Source organism: Scylla paramamosain, chromosome 1, assembly GCF_035594125.1.
Source record: "Scylla paramamosain isolate STU-SP2022 chromosome 1, ASM3559412v1, whole genome shotgun sequence".
NCBI classification, from domain to species: Eukaryota; Metazoa; Arthropoda; class Malacostraca; order Decapoda; family Portunidae; genus Scylla; species Scylla paramamosain.
In genome coordinates, this window is record NC_087151.1 from 10294180 (window position 1) to 10312500 (window position 18321).

General features: G+C 39.0%; 1 protein-coding gene across 1 annotated transcript; it reads right to left on the reverse strand.

Moving 5' to 3' along the window:
- Positions 1-4710: 4710 nt before the first annotated feature.
- Positions 4711-17529, reverse strand: LOC135100246 (luciferin sulfotransferase-like). The gene is made up of 8 exons (XM_064003133.1): positions 17374-17529; positions 10223-10416; positions 9112-9208; positions 8555-8726; positions 7579-7699; positions 6663-6757; positions 5742-5930; positions 4711-5349 (listed from the first exon to the last, which is right to left on the reverse strand). The coding sequence occupies exons 1-8, from the start codon at positions 17379-17381 to the stop codon at positions 5239-5241; spliced, it is 987 nt and encodes a 328-aa protein (XP_063859203.1). The 5' UTR covers positions 17382-17529; the 3' UTR covers positions 4711-5238.
- Between the last annotated feature and the right edge of the window lie 792 nt (positions 17530-18321).

The window sequence follows — 18321 nt, forward strand, 5'->3', positions numbered from 1 at the left end:
TTCAGCGTTCTCAAATCCTTAAAGTTGACTTCACAAGAGTGGCTTTAGTCAGTATATGTACTAAGTGCTTGCACCTTACCTAGTCAAACTCTTTCAACTCTGTCTATCAACATTTACCTTTCCCTCTTCCTGGAAGTTTGCCTACATTCAGCCTGTTCCTAAAATGGGTGACTGTTCTAATTCCTCAAACTACCATCCTATTGCTTTAATTTCCTGCCTATCTAAAGTTTTTGAATCTATCCTCAACAGGAAGATTCTTAAACATCTAACACTTCATGACCTTCTATCTGATCACCAATATGGGTTCCGTCAAGGCCATTCGACTGGTGATCTGGCTTTCCTTATCAAGTCTTATCAAGTCTTTTAGAGATTTTGGTGAAACTTTTCTTGTTGCCTTAGACATACCAAAAGCTTTTGATAGAGTCTGGGACAAAGCTTTGATTTCCAAACTACCCTCCTAAGGCCTCAACTGGTGATCTGGCTTTCCTTATCAAGTCTTGGTCATCCTCTTTTAGGGATTTTGGTGAAACTTTTCCTGTTGCCTTAGACATATCAAAAGCTTTTAATAGTCTGAGACAAAGCTTTGATTTCTAAACTAGCCTCCTATGGCTTCTATCCTTCTCTCTGTAACTTCATCTCTGACCGTTTTATTGCTGCTGTGATAAAAGGTCACTGTTCTCCTAAATCTATTAAGTGGTGTTCCACAGGGTTCTGTCTTATCACCCACTCTCTTCCTATTATTCATCAATGATCTTCTAAACCAAACTTCTTGTCCTATCCACGCCTACACTGATGATACCAACCTGCACTTTTCCATACCTTTTCATAGACCTCCAACCCTTCAAGAAGTAAACAGTTTACACAGGGAAGCCATAGAATGCCTGACTTCTGATCTTTTTAAAATTTCTGATTGGGGCAGAGCAAACTTAGTACTGTTCACTGCCTCAAAAACTCAATTCCTTCATCTGTCAACTTGACACAACCATCTAGTATTGTTCACTGCCCCAAAAACTCAATTCCTCCATCTATATTAACTTGACACAACGTTCCAGACAGCTATCCCCTCTTCTTCAGACACTCAGCTATCCCCCTCTTCTACACTGAACATCCTCAGTCTGCCCTCTACTTATAATCTAAACTGGAAACCTCACATCTCGTCTCTAGCTAAAACAGCTTCTATGAAATAAAGCTTTCTGAGTTGTCTATGCCAGTTTTTCTCTAGCTCTGTACAGGGGCCTTATTCAGCCATATATGGAGTATGCTTCATATGTATGGGGGTGGTTCCATTTATACCATTCTTCTAGATGTTGTAGAATCAAACGCTTTTCTTCTCGTCAACTCCTCTCCTCTAACTGACTGCCTTCAGCCTCTTTCTCATCGCCACAATGTCGCATCTCTTGCTATCTTCTACCACTCCCCTCCTCCTGCAGCCTTGCTGCACAAGAATTTTCTTTCTCTCTCCCCCTTATTTTTTATTATTTTTTTTTATGTAGGACGGACACTGGCCAAGGGTAACAAAAATCCAATAAAAAAATGAACCACTGAAATGCCAGTCGCATAAAAGGATCAAAGCAGTAGTCAAAAATTGATGAATAAGTGTCTTGAAACCTCCCTCTTGAAAGAATTCAAGTCATAGTAAGGTGGAAATACAGAAGCAGGCAGGGAGTTCCAGAGTTTACCAGAGAAAGGGATGAATGATTGAGAATACTGGTTTACTCTTACATTAGAGAGGTGGACAGAATAGGGGTGAGAGAAAGAAGAAAGTCTTGTGCAGCGAGGCTGTGGGAGGAGGGGAGGCATGAGGTTAGCAAGATCAGAAGAGCAGTTTGCATGAAAGTAGCAGTAGAAGACAGATAGAGATGCAACATTGCAGCAGTGAGAGAGAGGCTGAAGACAGTCAGTTAGAGGAGAGGAGTTGATGAGACGAAAAGCTTTTGATTCCATCCTGTCTAGAAGAGCAGTATGACTAGAACCCCCCAAACATGTGGAGCATATTCCATACATGGACGGATAAGGCCCTTATACAGAGTTAGCAGCTGGGGGGGTGAGAAAAACTGGCGGAGATGTCTCAGAACGCCTAACTTCATAGAAGCTGTTTTAACTAGAGATGAGATGTGAAGTTTCCAGTTTAGATTATAAGTAAAGGACAGACCAAGGATGTTCAGTGTAGAAGAGGGGGACAGTTGAGTGTCAATGAAGAAGAGGAGATAGTTGTCTGGAGGGTTGTATCGAGTTGATACATGGAGGAATTGAGTTTTTGAGGCACTGAACAATACCAAGTTTGCTCTGCCCCAATTAGAAATTTTAGAAAGATCAGAAGTCAAGCATTCTGTGGCTTCCCTGCGTGAAATGTTTACCTCCAGAAGGGTTGGACATCTATGAAAAGACGTGGAAAAGTGCAGGGTGGTATCATCAGCGTAGGAGTGGGTAGGACAAGAAGTTTGGTTTAGAAGATCATTAATGAATAATAAGAGAGTGGGTGACAGGACAGAACCCTGAGGAACACCACTGTTAATAGATTTAGGAGAAGAACAGTGACTGTCTACCACAGTAGCAATAGAACAGTCAGAAAGGAAACTTGAGATGAAGTTACAGAGGGAAGGATAGAAGCTGTAGGAGGGTAGTTTGAAAATCAAAGCTTTATGCCAGACTCTATCAAAAGCTTTTGATATGTCCAAGGCAACAGCAAAAGTTTCACCAAAATCTCTAAAAGAGGATGACCAAAACTCAGTAAGGAAAGCCAGATCACCAGTAGAGTGGCCTTGATGGAACCCATACTGGTGATCAGATAGAAGGTTGTGAAGTGATAGATGTTTAAGAATCTTCCTGTTAAGGAGAGATTCAAAAACTTTAGATAGGCAGGAAATTAAAGCAATAGGACAGTAGTTTGAGGGATTAGAACGGTCACCCTTTTTAGGTATAGGTTGAATGTAGGCAAACTTCCAGCAACAAGGAAAGGTAGATGTTGACATACAGACAGCTGAAAGAGTTTAACTAGGCAAGGTGCAATCACGGAGGCACAGTTTCGGAGAACAATAGGAGGGACCCCATCAAGTCCATAAGCCTTCCGAGGGTTTAGGCCAGCGAGGGCATGAAAAACATCATTGCGAAGAATTTTAATAGGTGGCATGAAGTAGTCAGAGGGTGGAGCAGAGGGAAGAACAAGCCCAGAATCGTCCAAGGTAGAGTTTTTACCAAAGATTTGAGCGAAGAGTTCAGATTTAGAAATAGATATGATAGCAATGGTGCCATCTGGTTGAAATAAAGGAGGGAAAGAAGAAGCAAAGTTATTGGAGATATTTTTGGCTAGATGCCAGAAGTCATGAGGGGAGTTAGATCTTGAAAGGTTTAGACACTTTCTGTTAATGAAGGAGTTTTTGGCTAGTTGGAGAACAGACTTGGCATGGTTCCAGGCAGAAATATAAAGTGCATGAGATTCTGGTGATGGAAGTCTTAAGTACCTTTTGTGGGCCATCTCTCTATCATGTATAGCACGAGAACAAGCTGGGTTAAACCAAGGTTTAGAAGGTTTAGGACGAGAAAAAGAGTGAGGAATGTACGCCTCCATGCCAGACACTATCACCTCTGTTATGCGCTCAGCACACAAAGACAGGTCTCTGACACGGAAGCAGTAGTCATTCCAAGGAAAATCAGCAAAATACCTCCTCAGGTCCCCCCAACTAGCGGAGGCATAACGCCAGAGGCACCTTCACTTAGGGGGATCCTGAGGAGGGACTGGAGCGATAGGAGAAGATACAGATATGAGATTGTGATCGGAGGAGCCCAACGGAGAAGAAAGGGTGACAGCATAAGCAGAAGAATTAGAGGTCAGGAAAAAGGTCAAGAATGTTGGGCATATCTCCAAGACGGTCAGGAATATGAGTAGGGTGTTGCACCAATTGCTCTAGGTCATGGAGGATAGCAAAGTTAAAGGCTAGTTCACCAGGATGGTCAGTGAAGGGAGAGGAAAGCCAAAGCTGGTGGTGAACATTGAAGTCTTCAAGAATGGAGATCTCTGCAAAAGGGAAGCAGGTCAGAATGTGCTCCACTTTGAAAGTTAAGTAGTCAAAGAATTTCTTATAGTCAGAGGAGTTAGGTGAGAGGTATACAGCACATATAAATTTAATTTGAGAGTGACTCTGTAGTTGTAGCTAGATGGTGGAAAACTCAGAAGATTCAAGAGTGTGGGCACGAGAGCAGGTTAAGTCATTGCACATATAAACACAGCATCCAGCTTTGTATAAAAAATTAGGATAGAGAAAGTAGGAGGGAACAGAAAAGGGGCTACTGTCAGTTGCCTCAGACACCTGAGTTTCAGTGAGGAAAAGATGAAGTTTAGAAGAGGAGAGGTGGTGTTCTACAGATTGAAAATTAGATCTTAGACAGCGAATGTTGCAGAAGTTAATGAAGAAAAGTTGAGGGGGGTGTCAAGACACTTAGGGTTGTCAACAGAAAGGCAGTCCGACCTCGGGACATTTATGGTCCCCTCCCCAGATGGGGACTCCAAGGCTGGTGTAGGAGTCGCCATGATGATTTAAAAATTTTTGAGTGAAGGGTGTGTGTTATTAGGTGCTTGAAGTTTTGTGTGGAGGAAGAGAGTTGTCTTTAAAGGGTAGGCTGTGACTGCCCCCATGTGTTGTGAGACACAAAGGGAAATGTTCAGTGAGGTCACTGCTGGGTTTAATGATAAGTTCACAGCACCCCCTGAACAGTGCTTTAGACCTCACTGGGAGTAATTATCGTTTCGGCAGGTGTTTACTGCCTCCTCCAGAGGCAGTAGACCCTACACCTCTCAAATATAAGAGTAAACCAGTATTCTCAATCATTCATCCCTTTCTTAGGTAAAGTCTGGAACTCCTTGCCTGCTTCTGTATTTCTACCTTCCTATGACTTGAACTTTTTTAAGAGGGAGGTTTTAAGACAACTCGTAATTTTTGACTACCACTTTCGACTCTGGGAGCTGGCACCTCATTGGGCCGCCGCCCCCCCCCTTTTTTTTTATTGTAGTTTTGTTGCCCTTGGCTGGTGCCCCTCCTATATGAAAAAAAAAGTAAATGCCCTCCTTGATAGGTGGTGCTTGAGAAAAGCCTGCATTAGGATTCAGGGAGCAATTGTTCTGGCATGTTATACTACTTTTTTTCTCTTATTACTGGCAATGCAACACTTCCAGGATTTTTTAATTAGTGATAACTTTTAGCTTGATCACAGACCGATAGCAACTCCAGCAGTAAGTTGGGTTCACTCATAGTCCTGGTAGTAAGGGAAGTCTGATCCTTCCAGGTGTTTGAATGTCCACTCCTTGAAGGCCTTGATCTGGGTGTCTGTCAGGTGGTTCTTCCAGTCACCCACCTGAAATGTAAAGTGTGGCATGTGGGGAACTAATAACGTAATTGTAACATACTGACTGGGTAAAGAACTCCCTATTTTCATCTGATCCATGTCAGTGGTCAACTTTGTTAATAGCTCTGCACTTTTCCTCCAGTTTATGTACTACAAGCCAAAAATACAATGGCCTCTTGAAACTTTTCTTAGCATAAAATGTCAGTACTTGATCATATGTCTGTTATATCACTGTAGTATTCAGAATAGTTTTCTGAAATAATCTAATTTTACATGCCAGTTCCTAATGTATCACATTCATCATCATTATCATTATAATTATCATCACCATTTCACTTTTCTACATTTAAATGGATTACTTTAGGAAGCTACAATTTAAAGCAGTAATATAATGCTAATACCTTTCCTTTCCTCATGAACTTGAGTCCTTTAGCTTTTTCATTTTCTGCAGCAGGCAAAGTCTCATTGTTGACTGCTTTATTCTTGCTCATGCTTCCAAATGAACAATGATCAGCAATCCTTATCACTTCCTCTGCACTCAACTGCTTGCCCAGGAAATCTGCCACCTTCTGCACCACACTCAGCAAATCCTAAAAAAAAAAAAAAAAAAAAAACATTGTCAGGAATTATGTTTCCTTATAGCTAGTTATTGTATTCTGGGGCCCTTTGTAACTCTAGTCACTAGGCAGATTCCTTTCCCCCATAAAGTCATTTTTGGTATTTTTAGTTCATCCCAAATCATGAACACATTATACAACATTTTCTTTATATATCCTTGTGTGTATATATATATATATATATATATATATATATATATATATATATATATATATATATATATATATATATATATATATATATATATATATATATATATATTTATTTATTTATTTATTTATTTATTTATTTATTTATTTATCTTTACTGTAGTGCTGCCTCCAATGTAATAATCCCAATGGCTTTTCCATGGAAACACTGAGAAGTTGACTTAGAGGTGCATTAAATCTTTACTTATGAAAGGAAGTAATCAAGGGATTGAACTCCTGATGAGAACAGAAGGGCATCATCTTAGATAGCAGGACCATAAGACTCATCAGGTCATTAGATAGTTTTGGGGGGATTGTAAGCCTAGTCACTTCACTACACTATACTGTGTTTTAATTTAGCAATAATTTATTTTGGATAATTTTCTGCAATATTATTACTGTCATATCTTGCCTGCATGTAATTTATCAACAAAATATTGTAATCTATTAACAAAATATACCAAGCTCTCTTGGAAGTGTAATATGTATTGTCAAAAGACAAACTAGATTGCTTACTTCCTTCATATCTTCAAACCTCACAAACAATATGTTTTCTTGATCTCTTCTCCTCCAGAAGTCCAGAATATGTGACCAGAAGGGTGCAAAGGGCACTGTGGAGTAAAGAGAAAATTGTTTGGGGGAATTTTCAACATATGTGTTGGAGTTAAGTATACAAATTATTGACTCATTAGATTGCATCCTGTGTAACCCATTACAAAGGCAGTAAAGGGAAAGTGAATAGAGATTAAATGGATCATGGAGAAACCACAGGTAACAATTGACAGTTTAACAAGGAATGAGACAAGTATATTTGTCAAACATATTTAGCAAGATGGTATTGTCTTAATTGAAAGATAACTTAAATACACAAAGAAAACTGTTGATTAGGAACAGCCAGGATTTAGATCAAAGAAAAGTTTAGTAAATATTATCAACTAGCTAGCTTAGAATAACTGAGCAAATGCTGTCAAATGGGAGTAAAGGGGATATTGCATTTAGTAGTTCTAAAGAAGACATGAGAGGATACATTAGAAACCTATGTGAGATTTGATAGATATGCAGGAATAGAGACTTACTTTCAAGGGAGATGCAAGTGCAGAGAAAAAAAAGAAGGGAATGGATAAAATTTTTTTTATAAAAAGTGGGATGTTCAATAAGAATATGAATCTGCATCTTGGCTGCTCAGTTGATTTATGAATGGAGTTGTACATTGTATGCAAGAAGTAAAGACAAGGACTAGAAATGTCAAAGTGTCACAATGACATCATCTGATAACAAAGGATGATAATTTCTTTCAAGAGTTGACAAATTACATAGACTGATGGGCTCTGCATATGACTAAAACTTATATTACATACTGTAGATATAAGCAAAACTAATGAAATTATCAATTTTAATCTAACCTTCCCCATGCACAGAATTGGCCACTTACTTATGTCAGCCAAAAAGAACTCCACAAAATCTGAAAGTTCCTTTTTGTAGCCATTTAACTTAACGTAATGGAAGTAGTAAGAGATACACACATCCCTGGGGTCACGGCACACATAGATTATCTGTGTGAGAGACACAAATGACAGCCACAAGCCAAATGCAATGTACATTAAGGTATGCTAAGATGAAAGTAATTGGTTCTAGAACTTGATTTTTCAAAGTATTGTTTGTTCTAACCTGCATTTAAAGGTGTACCACAGGATTGTGGGACCTCCACATTAGGGTCATTACTTATTTTCAAAAAGTTATGGTATGATGCAAGCTTTGTGAGTTTATGGTCTGTGTTCCAAAATGTATTATTCATTCGTCAGGACTGCTTTGAAATGCCACACAGCTAAATGGTTGTGTTCTAAGAATTGTTCCCACTGATGATGCAGAATCCTTGTTAAAATAGTTAGAATCACGAAAATATCCCCCAAAATTTCAGTGACTCACTCAGACTGTCATAACAAGTCAAGGCAAGATGATAAAACTTCCTTGTAGGTTCAACCCTTCAAATTTGGCATTCAATGACATCACATAGCCACAATGTCATCCTTCTTTGTAGCCCCTCCATCATCATCATTATTATTGGGGATGGGGTTCAAGAGAGAGAGAGAGAGACAAAGGTATTATGTAGCGAGTTTATTCCTGATTACTTTTGTTCTTGATTTCTTCAGGGGGAAGTTCTGCAGTTAAGCTGAAGAAGCCAAGGATTAAACTAGTAAGGAATAAACTTGCCTCATAATAGATTTGTCTCTCTCTTGAATTACATCCCTAACTTGTAAAAATGTCTCATTATTATATAATTGTTTTTGCTTTTGTTGTTGTTGTTGTTACATTAGAAGTAACAGATACATCTAATTTTAGGCGGTGAAGTAACACATTAGGTGTGATGGCAATGACTAATAAAGACAATGGAGATAGTTTAGGCAAACCTTTGGCTTGACCTCCCACATTTGCTTGGGCAGCAGAGGCACTTGCAGGTGGCTCTTGATGGTTCGTGGGGAGGACATGTTGGCCATAATTTTCCATGTGTTTCCTGGCAGGCAAGGGTCATCAGCACAAAGTTTTTCGTCCATAAAGTCAGGGGCTATCATGGAATCCCACCTAAAGTATTAAAGGTTGAACTGAGAAAACTGAACTCAGAAAAGCTAGGATACTTAGTTGGAGCAGGTGTCTATGTACTAGTAATGTGTATGTACACTGTTATACATGTGCCTGTATCATAGTATGGCAAAGAATTCTATACATTGTTGTGCATTGTCTTTAGAGATACTTGTGTACCAACAAAAATAAGCTCCAGACTAAATATATCCAGTAAATCAAATAGTTAAATTATATTATCATAGTACCTGCTATTTAATTCTTCAAACATTAGTAATTATAACTTTAAAAAATGTACTGACTTTGGGAAAGAAAGAAAAAAAAACATAAATAGTATTCATCTATTTCCAAGCATAAAAGAAAAAAAAAAAAAAAATGGTCAGCTTACTCAAAGAATGGGAACCTCTTCATGAGGGGGAGGGAGGTCTGCTGGTGGTGGATGCCCATCACCACACACCATGTCATCTCCTGCATCCATGTAGTCCCTGTAGGCACACCACATATTCTATTTATTCTATTTAATTAATTAATTTATTATTATTAAGTATCATAGAGGAGAGTACTTGCTATGAAGCCTTGTTCCAGACCAAACTGACCAAACTGTCCAAGCTGTGTGGTTGATCCCTGTAAAGTGAGGGAGAGAATAGTTCCTCTTCTCTGTCAGGGGCCAAGAGGCCAAGAGACCCAAGCAAATGTGTGAATTACTGTGAATATGGGAGTTGTGTGCCTTGTCTTGGCTACTCCTATTGTTTAGAGAGCTTTGGTATATGCATGTGTGTATGTGTATGTGTTACTTTTTATTTATTTATTTTATTTATTTATTCATTTATTTTATTTATTTATTTATTTACTTATTTTACATGTGCAGGACTGATGATAGTAGTGCAAAAATGGTATCTGCTGGGCACACACATCACATCTTACTGTAATACTACCATCAGTAGGCATGTTTGGAAACAGCTCTCTGACAGAAAAAAAAAAAAGTAAATAAATAAATAAATAAATAAATAAATAAATAAATAAACAAGATAAAATAAAATAAATAAGTAAAATAAAATAAAGTAAAAGATACAAATAAATAAAATGATAAGTAAATATGTAAATGTAAAATAAATAAAATGAAACAAACAAAAAATAAAATAAAATTGAAAAGTAGAATAAAATAAAATAATTTAATATAAATAAATAAATAATTAAATTTAAATTTGAAAATTTGATTACTGCAGTCATAGTCACCCTATATTGAGTAATATCTGTGTTGTGCAGAACACAGAAATTCCTGTGTTCCTCCCCTTTAAATTCTTTAAATCACTTTCCTTTTCCTTTTATTTTATTTATGTTACACCTACCATCCTCCGTGATATAACTTCCCAGTACCAAAATCTTCTCCCAGGTAACAGGAACGATTTTTTTTTTATTTATTTATTTTTTTACTTTCAACGTATTTGGTTTTTCAGAGAGAGAGAGAGAGAGAGAGAGAGAGAGAGTGTGTTACCCACCTGACTTGGGGTAGGTGATCACCCACACGTCATCTTTCTTGACGGAGAAATCCAGCTGGCGCTGGTACCAATCTTTGTGGTAGATATAGACCACCAGGCGGCCTGGATGGACCTCCACTAAATCCCTGCAGCTCTTCGACAGGTTTTTCTTCAGCTCCTTTACGAGCGGCCCTTCCACAGGCCTCCAGGAAACGCTGAGGATATGGAGCTTGTAGAGAACCGTATTCTTTATACCAATATATATATATATATATATATATATATATATATATATATATATATATATATATATATATATATATATATATATATATCAGATTTAATAAATCCAACATTTCTTTCTTTTTTTTTTCTTTATTTCTCTCTTTTTACAATTTGTTACGTGTTAAAAGAATCAGGACAAATGCCTTCGAGAATGTAGCCACATTCTCGAAGACATTCCTAGCGACTCCTTCTTAGGGCCCTACGAAGCATTCTTAAATGGCTTCTTAGACCTATGTAACTAAGATGTTATTAGCTGCACCTCATTCACTTCAACCAATCAGCGTGTGCGATACGAATCAGTTTAGCGGGAAAAATAAATAATTGCCTGGGCTCTAGGGCTGGACACTCAAAGACACAACCTACACAACAACAATACATGAACACGAACAAGGAGTAGAACACACTTGGTTCAAGAAACCAATAAACAAAATATCAAAGCAACCACCGAGACCGCTATTCACAGGATAAAACACGACTTCTCATACTTCCACTTTTTTTATTTTTTTTTTTTTTTTGTAGGAAGGACATTGGCTAAGGGCAACAAAAATCTAATAAAAAAAAATGTCCACTGAAATGCCAGTCCCACAAAAGGGTCAAAGCAGTAGTCAAAAAATGATGAATAAGTGTCTTGAAACCTCCCTCTTGAAGGAATTCAAGTCATAGGAAGGTGGAAATTCCAGAGTTTACCAGAGAAAGGGATGAATGATTGATAATACTGGTTAACTCTTGCGTTAGAGAGGTGGACATAATAGGGCGTGAGAGAAAGAAGAAAGTCTTGTGCAGCGAAGCCGCGGGAGGAGGGGAGGCATGCAGTTAGCGAGATCAGAAGAGCAGTTAGCATGAAAATAGCGGTAGAAGACAGCTAGAGATGCAACATTGTGGCGATGAGAGAGAGGCTGAAGAGAGTCAGTTGGAGGAGAGGAGTTGATGAGACGAAAAGCTTTTCATTCCACCCTGTCTAGAAGAACAGTATGAGTGGAACCCCCCAGACATGTGAAGTATACTCCATACATGGAGGCCCTTGTACAGAGTTAGCAGCTGGGGGGTTGAGAAAAACTGGCGGAGACATCTCAGAACGCCTAACTTCATAGAAGATGTTTTAGCTAGAGATAAGATGTGAAGTTTCCAGTTTAGATTATAAGTAAAGGACAGACCGAGGATGTTCAGTGTAGAAGAAGGGGACAGTTGAGTGTCATTGAAGAAGAGGGGACAGTTATCTGGAAGGCTGTGTCGAGTTGATAGATGGAGGAATTAAGTTTTTGAGGCATTGAACAATACCAAGTTTGCTCTGCCCCAGTCAGAAATTTTAGAAAGATCAGAAGTCAAGCATTTTGTGGCTTCCCTGCGTGAAATGTTTACCTTCTGAAGGGTTTTCCACGTCTATGAAAAGACGTGGAAAAGTGCAGGGTGGTATCATCAGCGTAGGAGTGGGCAGGACAAGAAGTTTGGCTTAGATCATTAATGAATAATAAGAAGAGAGTGGGTGACAGGACAGAACCCTGAGGAACACTACTGTTAATAGATTTAGAAGAACAGTGACCGTCTACCACAGCAGCAATAGAACGGTCAGAAAGGAAACTTGAGATGAAGTTACAGAGAGAAGGATAGAAGCCGTAGGAGGTTAGTTTGGAAATCAAAGCTTTCTGCCAGACTCTATCAAAAGCTTTTGATATGTCCAAAGCAACAGCAAAAGTTTCACCAAAATCTCTAAAAGAGAATGACCAAGACTCAGTAAGGAAAGCCAGATCACCAGTAGAGCGGCCTTGACGGAACCTGTACTGGCGATCAGATAGAAGGTTGTGAAGTGATAGATTTTTAAGAATCTTCCTGTTGAGGATAGATTCAAAAACTTTAGATAGGTAGGAAATTAAAGCAATAGGACGGTAGTCTGAGGGATTAGAATGGTCACCCTTTTTAGGAACAGGTTGAATGTAGGCAAACTTCCAGCAAGAAGGAAAGGTAGATGTTGACAGACAGAGCTGAAAGAATTTGACTAGGCAAGGTGCAAGCACGGAGGCATAGTTTCGGAGAACAATAGGAGGGACCCCATCAAGTCCATAAGCCTTCCGAGGGTTTAGGCCAGCGAGGGCATGGAAAACATCATTACAAAGAATTTTAATAGGTGGCATGAAGTAGTCAGAGGGTGGAGGAGAGGGAGGAACAAGCCCAGAATCGTCCAAGGTAGAGTTTTTAGCAAAGGTTTGAGCAAAGAGTTCAGCTTTAGAAATAGATTTGATAGCAGTGGTGCCATCTGGTTGAAATAGAGGAGGGAAAGAAGAAGAAGCAAAATTATTGGAGTTAGATCTTGAAAAGTTTTGACACTTTCTGTTAATGAAGGAGTTTTTGGCTAGTTGGAGAACAGACTTGGCATGGTTCCGGGCAGAAATATAAAGTGCATGAGATTCTGGTGATGGAAGGCTTAAGTACCTTTTGTGGGCCACCTCTCTATCATGTATAGCACGAGAACAAGCTGTATTAAACCAAGGTTTAGAAGGTTTAGGACAAGAAAAAGAATGAGGAATGTACGCCTCCGTGCCAGACACTATCACCTCTGTTATGCGGTCAGCACACAAAGACGGGTCCCTGGCATGGAAGCAGTAGTCATTCCAAGGAAAATCAGCAAAATATCTTCTCAGGTCCCCCCAACTAGCAGAGGCATAACGCCAGAGGCACCTTCGCTTAGGGGGGATCCTGAGGAGGGATTGGAGCGATAGGACAAGATACAGATATGAGATTGTGATCGGAGAAGCCCAACGGAGAAGAAAAGGTGACAGCATAAGCAGAAGGATTAGAGGTCAGGAAAAGGTCAAGAATGTTGGGCATATCTCCAAGACGGTCAGGAATATGAGTAGGGTGTTGCATCAAGCGCTCTAGGTCGTGGAGGATAGCAAAGTTGTAGGCTAGTTCACCAGGATGGTCAGTGAAGGGAGAGGAAAGCCAAAGCTGGCGGTGAACACTGAAGTCTCCAAGAATGGAGATCTCTGCAAAAGGGAAGAGGGTCCACTTTGGAAGTTAAATTGTCAAAGAATTTCTTATAGTCAGAGGAGTTAGGTGAGAGGTATACAGCACAGATAAATTTAGTTTGAGAGTGACTCTGTAGTCGTAGCCAGATGGTGAAAAACTTGAAAGATTCAAGAGCGTGGGTACGAGAGCAGGTTAAGTCATTGCGCACATAAACGCAGCATCCAGCTTTGGATCGAAAATGAGGATAGAGAAATTAGGAGGGAACAGAAAAGAAGCTACTGTCAGTTGCCTCAGACACCTGAGTTTCAGTGAGGAAAAGAAGATGAGGTTTAGGAGAGGTGGTGTTCTACAGATTAAAAATTAGATCTTAGACCGCGAATGTTGCAGAAGTTAATGAAGAAAAAGTTGAGGGGGGTGTCAAGGCACTTAGTTTCGTCGACAGAAAGGCAGTCCGACCTGGGGACATTTATGGTCCCCTCCCCAGATGGGGATTCCGAGGCTAGTGTAGGAGTCGCCATGATGATTTTAATTTTTTTTTTGAGTGAAGGGTGTGTGTGTTATTAGGTGCTTGTAGTTTTGTGTGGAGGAAGAGAGTTGTCTTTAGAGGGCAGGCTGTGACTGTCCCCTTGTGTTGTGAGACACAAAGGGAAACGTTCAGTGAGGTCACAGCTGGGTTTAATGATAAGTTCACAGCACCTCCTGAACAGTGCATTAGACCTCACTGGGAGTAATTATCGTTTCGGCAGGTGTCTACTGCCTCCTCCACTATATAAAAATAAAGATAAACAAATAACAAATAAACATTTAACTCACTCAACATGACGGCTATTCCGTCTTCTTTCACTCTACCACTTCCTTCATAACTTCACCCACTTCTCATCTTCTACTCTTCACACACATCTTTCAGCCCACTGTCTATCCTCCCCTCCCTCTAGGGCTGGACCACCTTCAAGCATGGAACCACTGAAAGCCAAACGCGCTAGAAAGTCCAACTTTTTCAGTGCTGAAATGTTTACGTTAGTGCAGGAGGTGAAGAAGAGGAAAATTATATCACTACGGCTGTGTTTGCACATGGGGGTGTTCCAAGGGAGATGGAGGAAATAGGAAAAAAAAAAAAAAAGTGCTGATCTGCGATCCCAGGTCAAAACAAAGGCAGCAAAAAACGAGAATTCATGTAAACAGCGGTGGGTTGGATTAGGTTTGATTTGGGATGGTAAGGTTATGATGGATTATGTTTGAAGCTATGTCAAATGAGTATGTATCTTGAACCTGAGGTACTATACATGTCTTATTATAACAGGGATATTGATGATAGAAAAGAAGCACTCATCTTTTGTACTTCTTACTTTTTTTTTTTTTTTGTGAATGTGGAAGAAAATGCCCATACGGATATAATTAATTTTTCTTTTAAAAAAAAACATGATGAAAAAAAAAAGTTATAATTGCAATCATCATTTTTAAATATGGGCAAGGTCATGTTTGGAATGATTAGGATAATCATAATTAGCCTTGGTTTGTGTTAGCTACATACATTGTGTCTTGTGTGATGCTGCTCTGATGTTGAATATTAATGAGTGTAATTTCCAGAAATATGATTTCAGTACTCTCCTAGCAAGTCAGTTAAGTACAAATTAATTACACAAAGTAAAAGACTACTCATTGTGTTTGAAAACTACTTGATATTGGTAATGAAACCAATTTTAATGCTTACTTTTGGTTTCTACGACTGGATTTTATTTTCAGACAAGATATGTTTACATCGCACGGTATCCATTGTTGTTGTTGAGAACTACAAAAGCCCTGACTCTGTTGTATCTACAAATGTTCCATGGTTCTTAGTTGCGAACGATTTTGCTTTCGAAAATTATCAATTAACGCTAAGATGTTATTAGCTCGCTAAGATAATCGTAGAAGCGTTCGGGAATGCGTTACTTTATTCTGAAACACTTAAGCGCCCAATCTCCACTATTTTCAAAAGGTTCTATTAGTTGAAGCTACACTGGTTTTTAAGGATGATTTCACGGTTCTAGTGTCATATTAACAAGATTTATACTATATTAAAAGGAGAAACAGTCCTGAGAACCCCCCTGATCATCTCTGTGGTCCTTGAAAATAGTGGTGAAAAAACGTTTCTAGATAAGGGCGTCTCTCTCTCTCTCTCTCTCTCTCTCTCTCTCTCTCATAAACTGGTACCTAGGTATATGTCCGCTTTGGAATAAGTCCAACTTGGTTTATGTCCTGTTTGGACGTGAAAAAAATTTGACTGGTATACAACTTTTGTTTGGAATACAACCAGCCTACTAGAACTTGTGTAGGTAGAAATGAGTAATGACACCGCGCGCTACTCTTGTTTACCTCTCTCGAGACAGTCAATACTGCCCACGCCCGTTGCTACCATTCAGTGGTAGCAACCCGCGCTAGAACTCAGAATTTTCACGTGATTTTGTGTTTTTCGCGTATTTTTTATTTTTATTTATTTTTTTATTTATTTTATTTATTTATTTCTTTTTTTTTTTGTAAATTCATTAACTATGAATTTTAAGAAAGTTACAATGACTCTTCTTCCAAACAATAACATCTCCCTTCTCAGAATTGTCCTAATAGGCACTCGACTCATCTCAGCAAGTTAAAGTGAGGTTAAATTTTTAATTTATTTCATCTAATTGCTTTTCTATTTAGATATGTATTTTAGTATTAAGCAGTGTTTAAATTATTTTATACAACCCCATCATCCCTTAACGAGTGAGGTTCATTGGAAACCAAAAGAAAACTTTACTGAGGCAACAAAGATCACATAAAATGTAAGAACAGTAGCATTAGACACGAAAATAATGTGTATGAGTATTCAAACCGTCCCAAGAAACTATGAGCTGAACATACAATCTACCGAATTCATCCTCTTCACGGTGTTCACCTATGCGCTGATCCCGAATTCTAGATAAACCTACAGTGAACTGTGAACCTACACCGGCCTCTGGTATTTCATAGGTTTCCACTGCATTACCTTATCAAACATAAATTTTCCTTGATCACCAAAACACACACACACACACACACACACACACACTTGATAAATAACAACCCCCTCCAGCAACACATATCAATTTAGATGCAACAATAGTTCTTGCTGAGTCGATTCAAGCCAAGCACGATAGCAGTAAACAGAGGCAGGATGTGGTATACCAACATATCACTTTCCCTTTACCTCATACACACACACACACACACACACGCTGCGAGGCAAACAGGCGAGCCTCTTAATGTGTAGTCCCTGTTCATTTAGCAGCAAGTAGGTACAGGGTGTAACCCGGGAGGATTGTGACCTCACTGTCCCGGTGTGTGGTGTGTGTGATCTCAGTCCTACCCAAAGATCGGTCACTATGAGGTCTGAGCTCTTTCCGTAGGGTAACGGCTGACTAGGTGACTAGCAGACGACCGTAGGTGAAATGACACACGTGAAGGATTGATAACTGGTGGGGGTGATGAGTTATGTTGGTGACACTTCTGTTGAGTCAGGGTGAGTAGTGCGGGCTCGTACCACGGGCTGCCTTAGCGTAGGCCACAGAGGATGGAACTACATGGCACAAAAAGTTTATGAAGAGTTATTATCAATGTCTGGGAGTGGAACTTTTTTTTCTTTTTTTTTTTTGCTGGTAACTACATAATATTCCATGATTCATTAATATACATGTCATTATTGTCAAATTAGGGAAATGGGATTGTATGTGACAATGAAGTTAATTTCACTAAAAAAGAAAAAGTGACTGCAGTGATGAATTCAGTCAACATACTAGTAGGTAGTTGGGGAGAGAAAGGAAAAGTTCATTCATCAAAGTGCAACTTACATGATTCAGTAATATCCCCAAAGAAACATGTATCCGGTAGACAAGTATTTCCCAGAAACACGGACCCGTCATGCTTACCTGGCCATGATATTAAAGGGGAGTGTGGAGCTAGAAGTGCGTTGCTGGGCTTAGACAACGATGCGCAATACCAAGCCAGCGGAATGACCAGACTCTACTGAGGATTCCTTACTAAGAGGATATACCCCTTCAATGATAGGGCTGTAGGAATCGGCTAGTGAGTTTAGATAACAGATGACGCGCCAGTCGCCAAGAGGCCTTGAGGGGTAAGGAGTGAGCATTCATTACCTAGATTCAAAAAATGGTTCCCTGCACAGGCAAGAGTTGCTCCTGCATTTGTGGTAAAAAGAAGAGTACTCCGCAGACGGTGAGACTCCAAGTAATGACCACTGATGCCAAAAGGTGCGTGTGAAAGACTGGCGACATGTTGACCAAGGTGATGCTGTCTAAATTCAAATAACGCAGTGTAAATGAAGGGAATGCTGTCACCTCTGATGACTTCTCATTTTTAGTGTCTTGTGATTCCTATCAAATGGGCAAATGGGCGAGCCTCTTAAAATGTAGCCCCCGTTCACCTAGCAGCAAGTAGGTACGGTATGTAACCCGAGGGGTTGCAACCTCGCTGTCCCGGTGTGTGGTATATATATATATATATATATATATATATATATATATATATATATATATATATATATATATATATATATATATATATATATATATCACCATTACGTACTTTTCATAATTAAATGCATAACTTACCGCCTAATGCCCTGAGGTGGGTCATGGATGCTCCAGAAGTAAAAAAAAAAAAAAAATAATAATAAAATAAAAAATAAAAAATAAAAAAATAAAAATAATAATAATAATAATAATAATAATAATAATAATAATAATAATAATAATAATAATAATAATTTCAACATAACTGCCTTTCAGTCACAGTAATTTCTACAGTGCATTGCATTGCAAGAAGACCAGAGGACTGTAAACATACTTAACACAGAG

Bases quoted from the DNA above. Each gene is read 5' to 3' on its own strand.
- LOC135100246 (XM_064003133.1), bottom strand. The intron at 7,700-8,554 runs GTTTGCCTAAAC...TCTCTCACACAG, and splicing joins TGTGGGAGGTCAAGCCAAAG to ATAATCTATGTGTGCCGTGA. The intron at 5,931-6,662 runs GTAAGCAATCTA...TTTTTTTTTTAG, and splicing joins GGTTTGAAGATATGAAGGAA to GATTTGCTGAGTGTGGTGCA.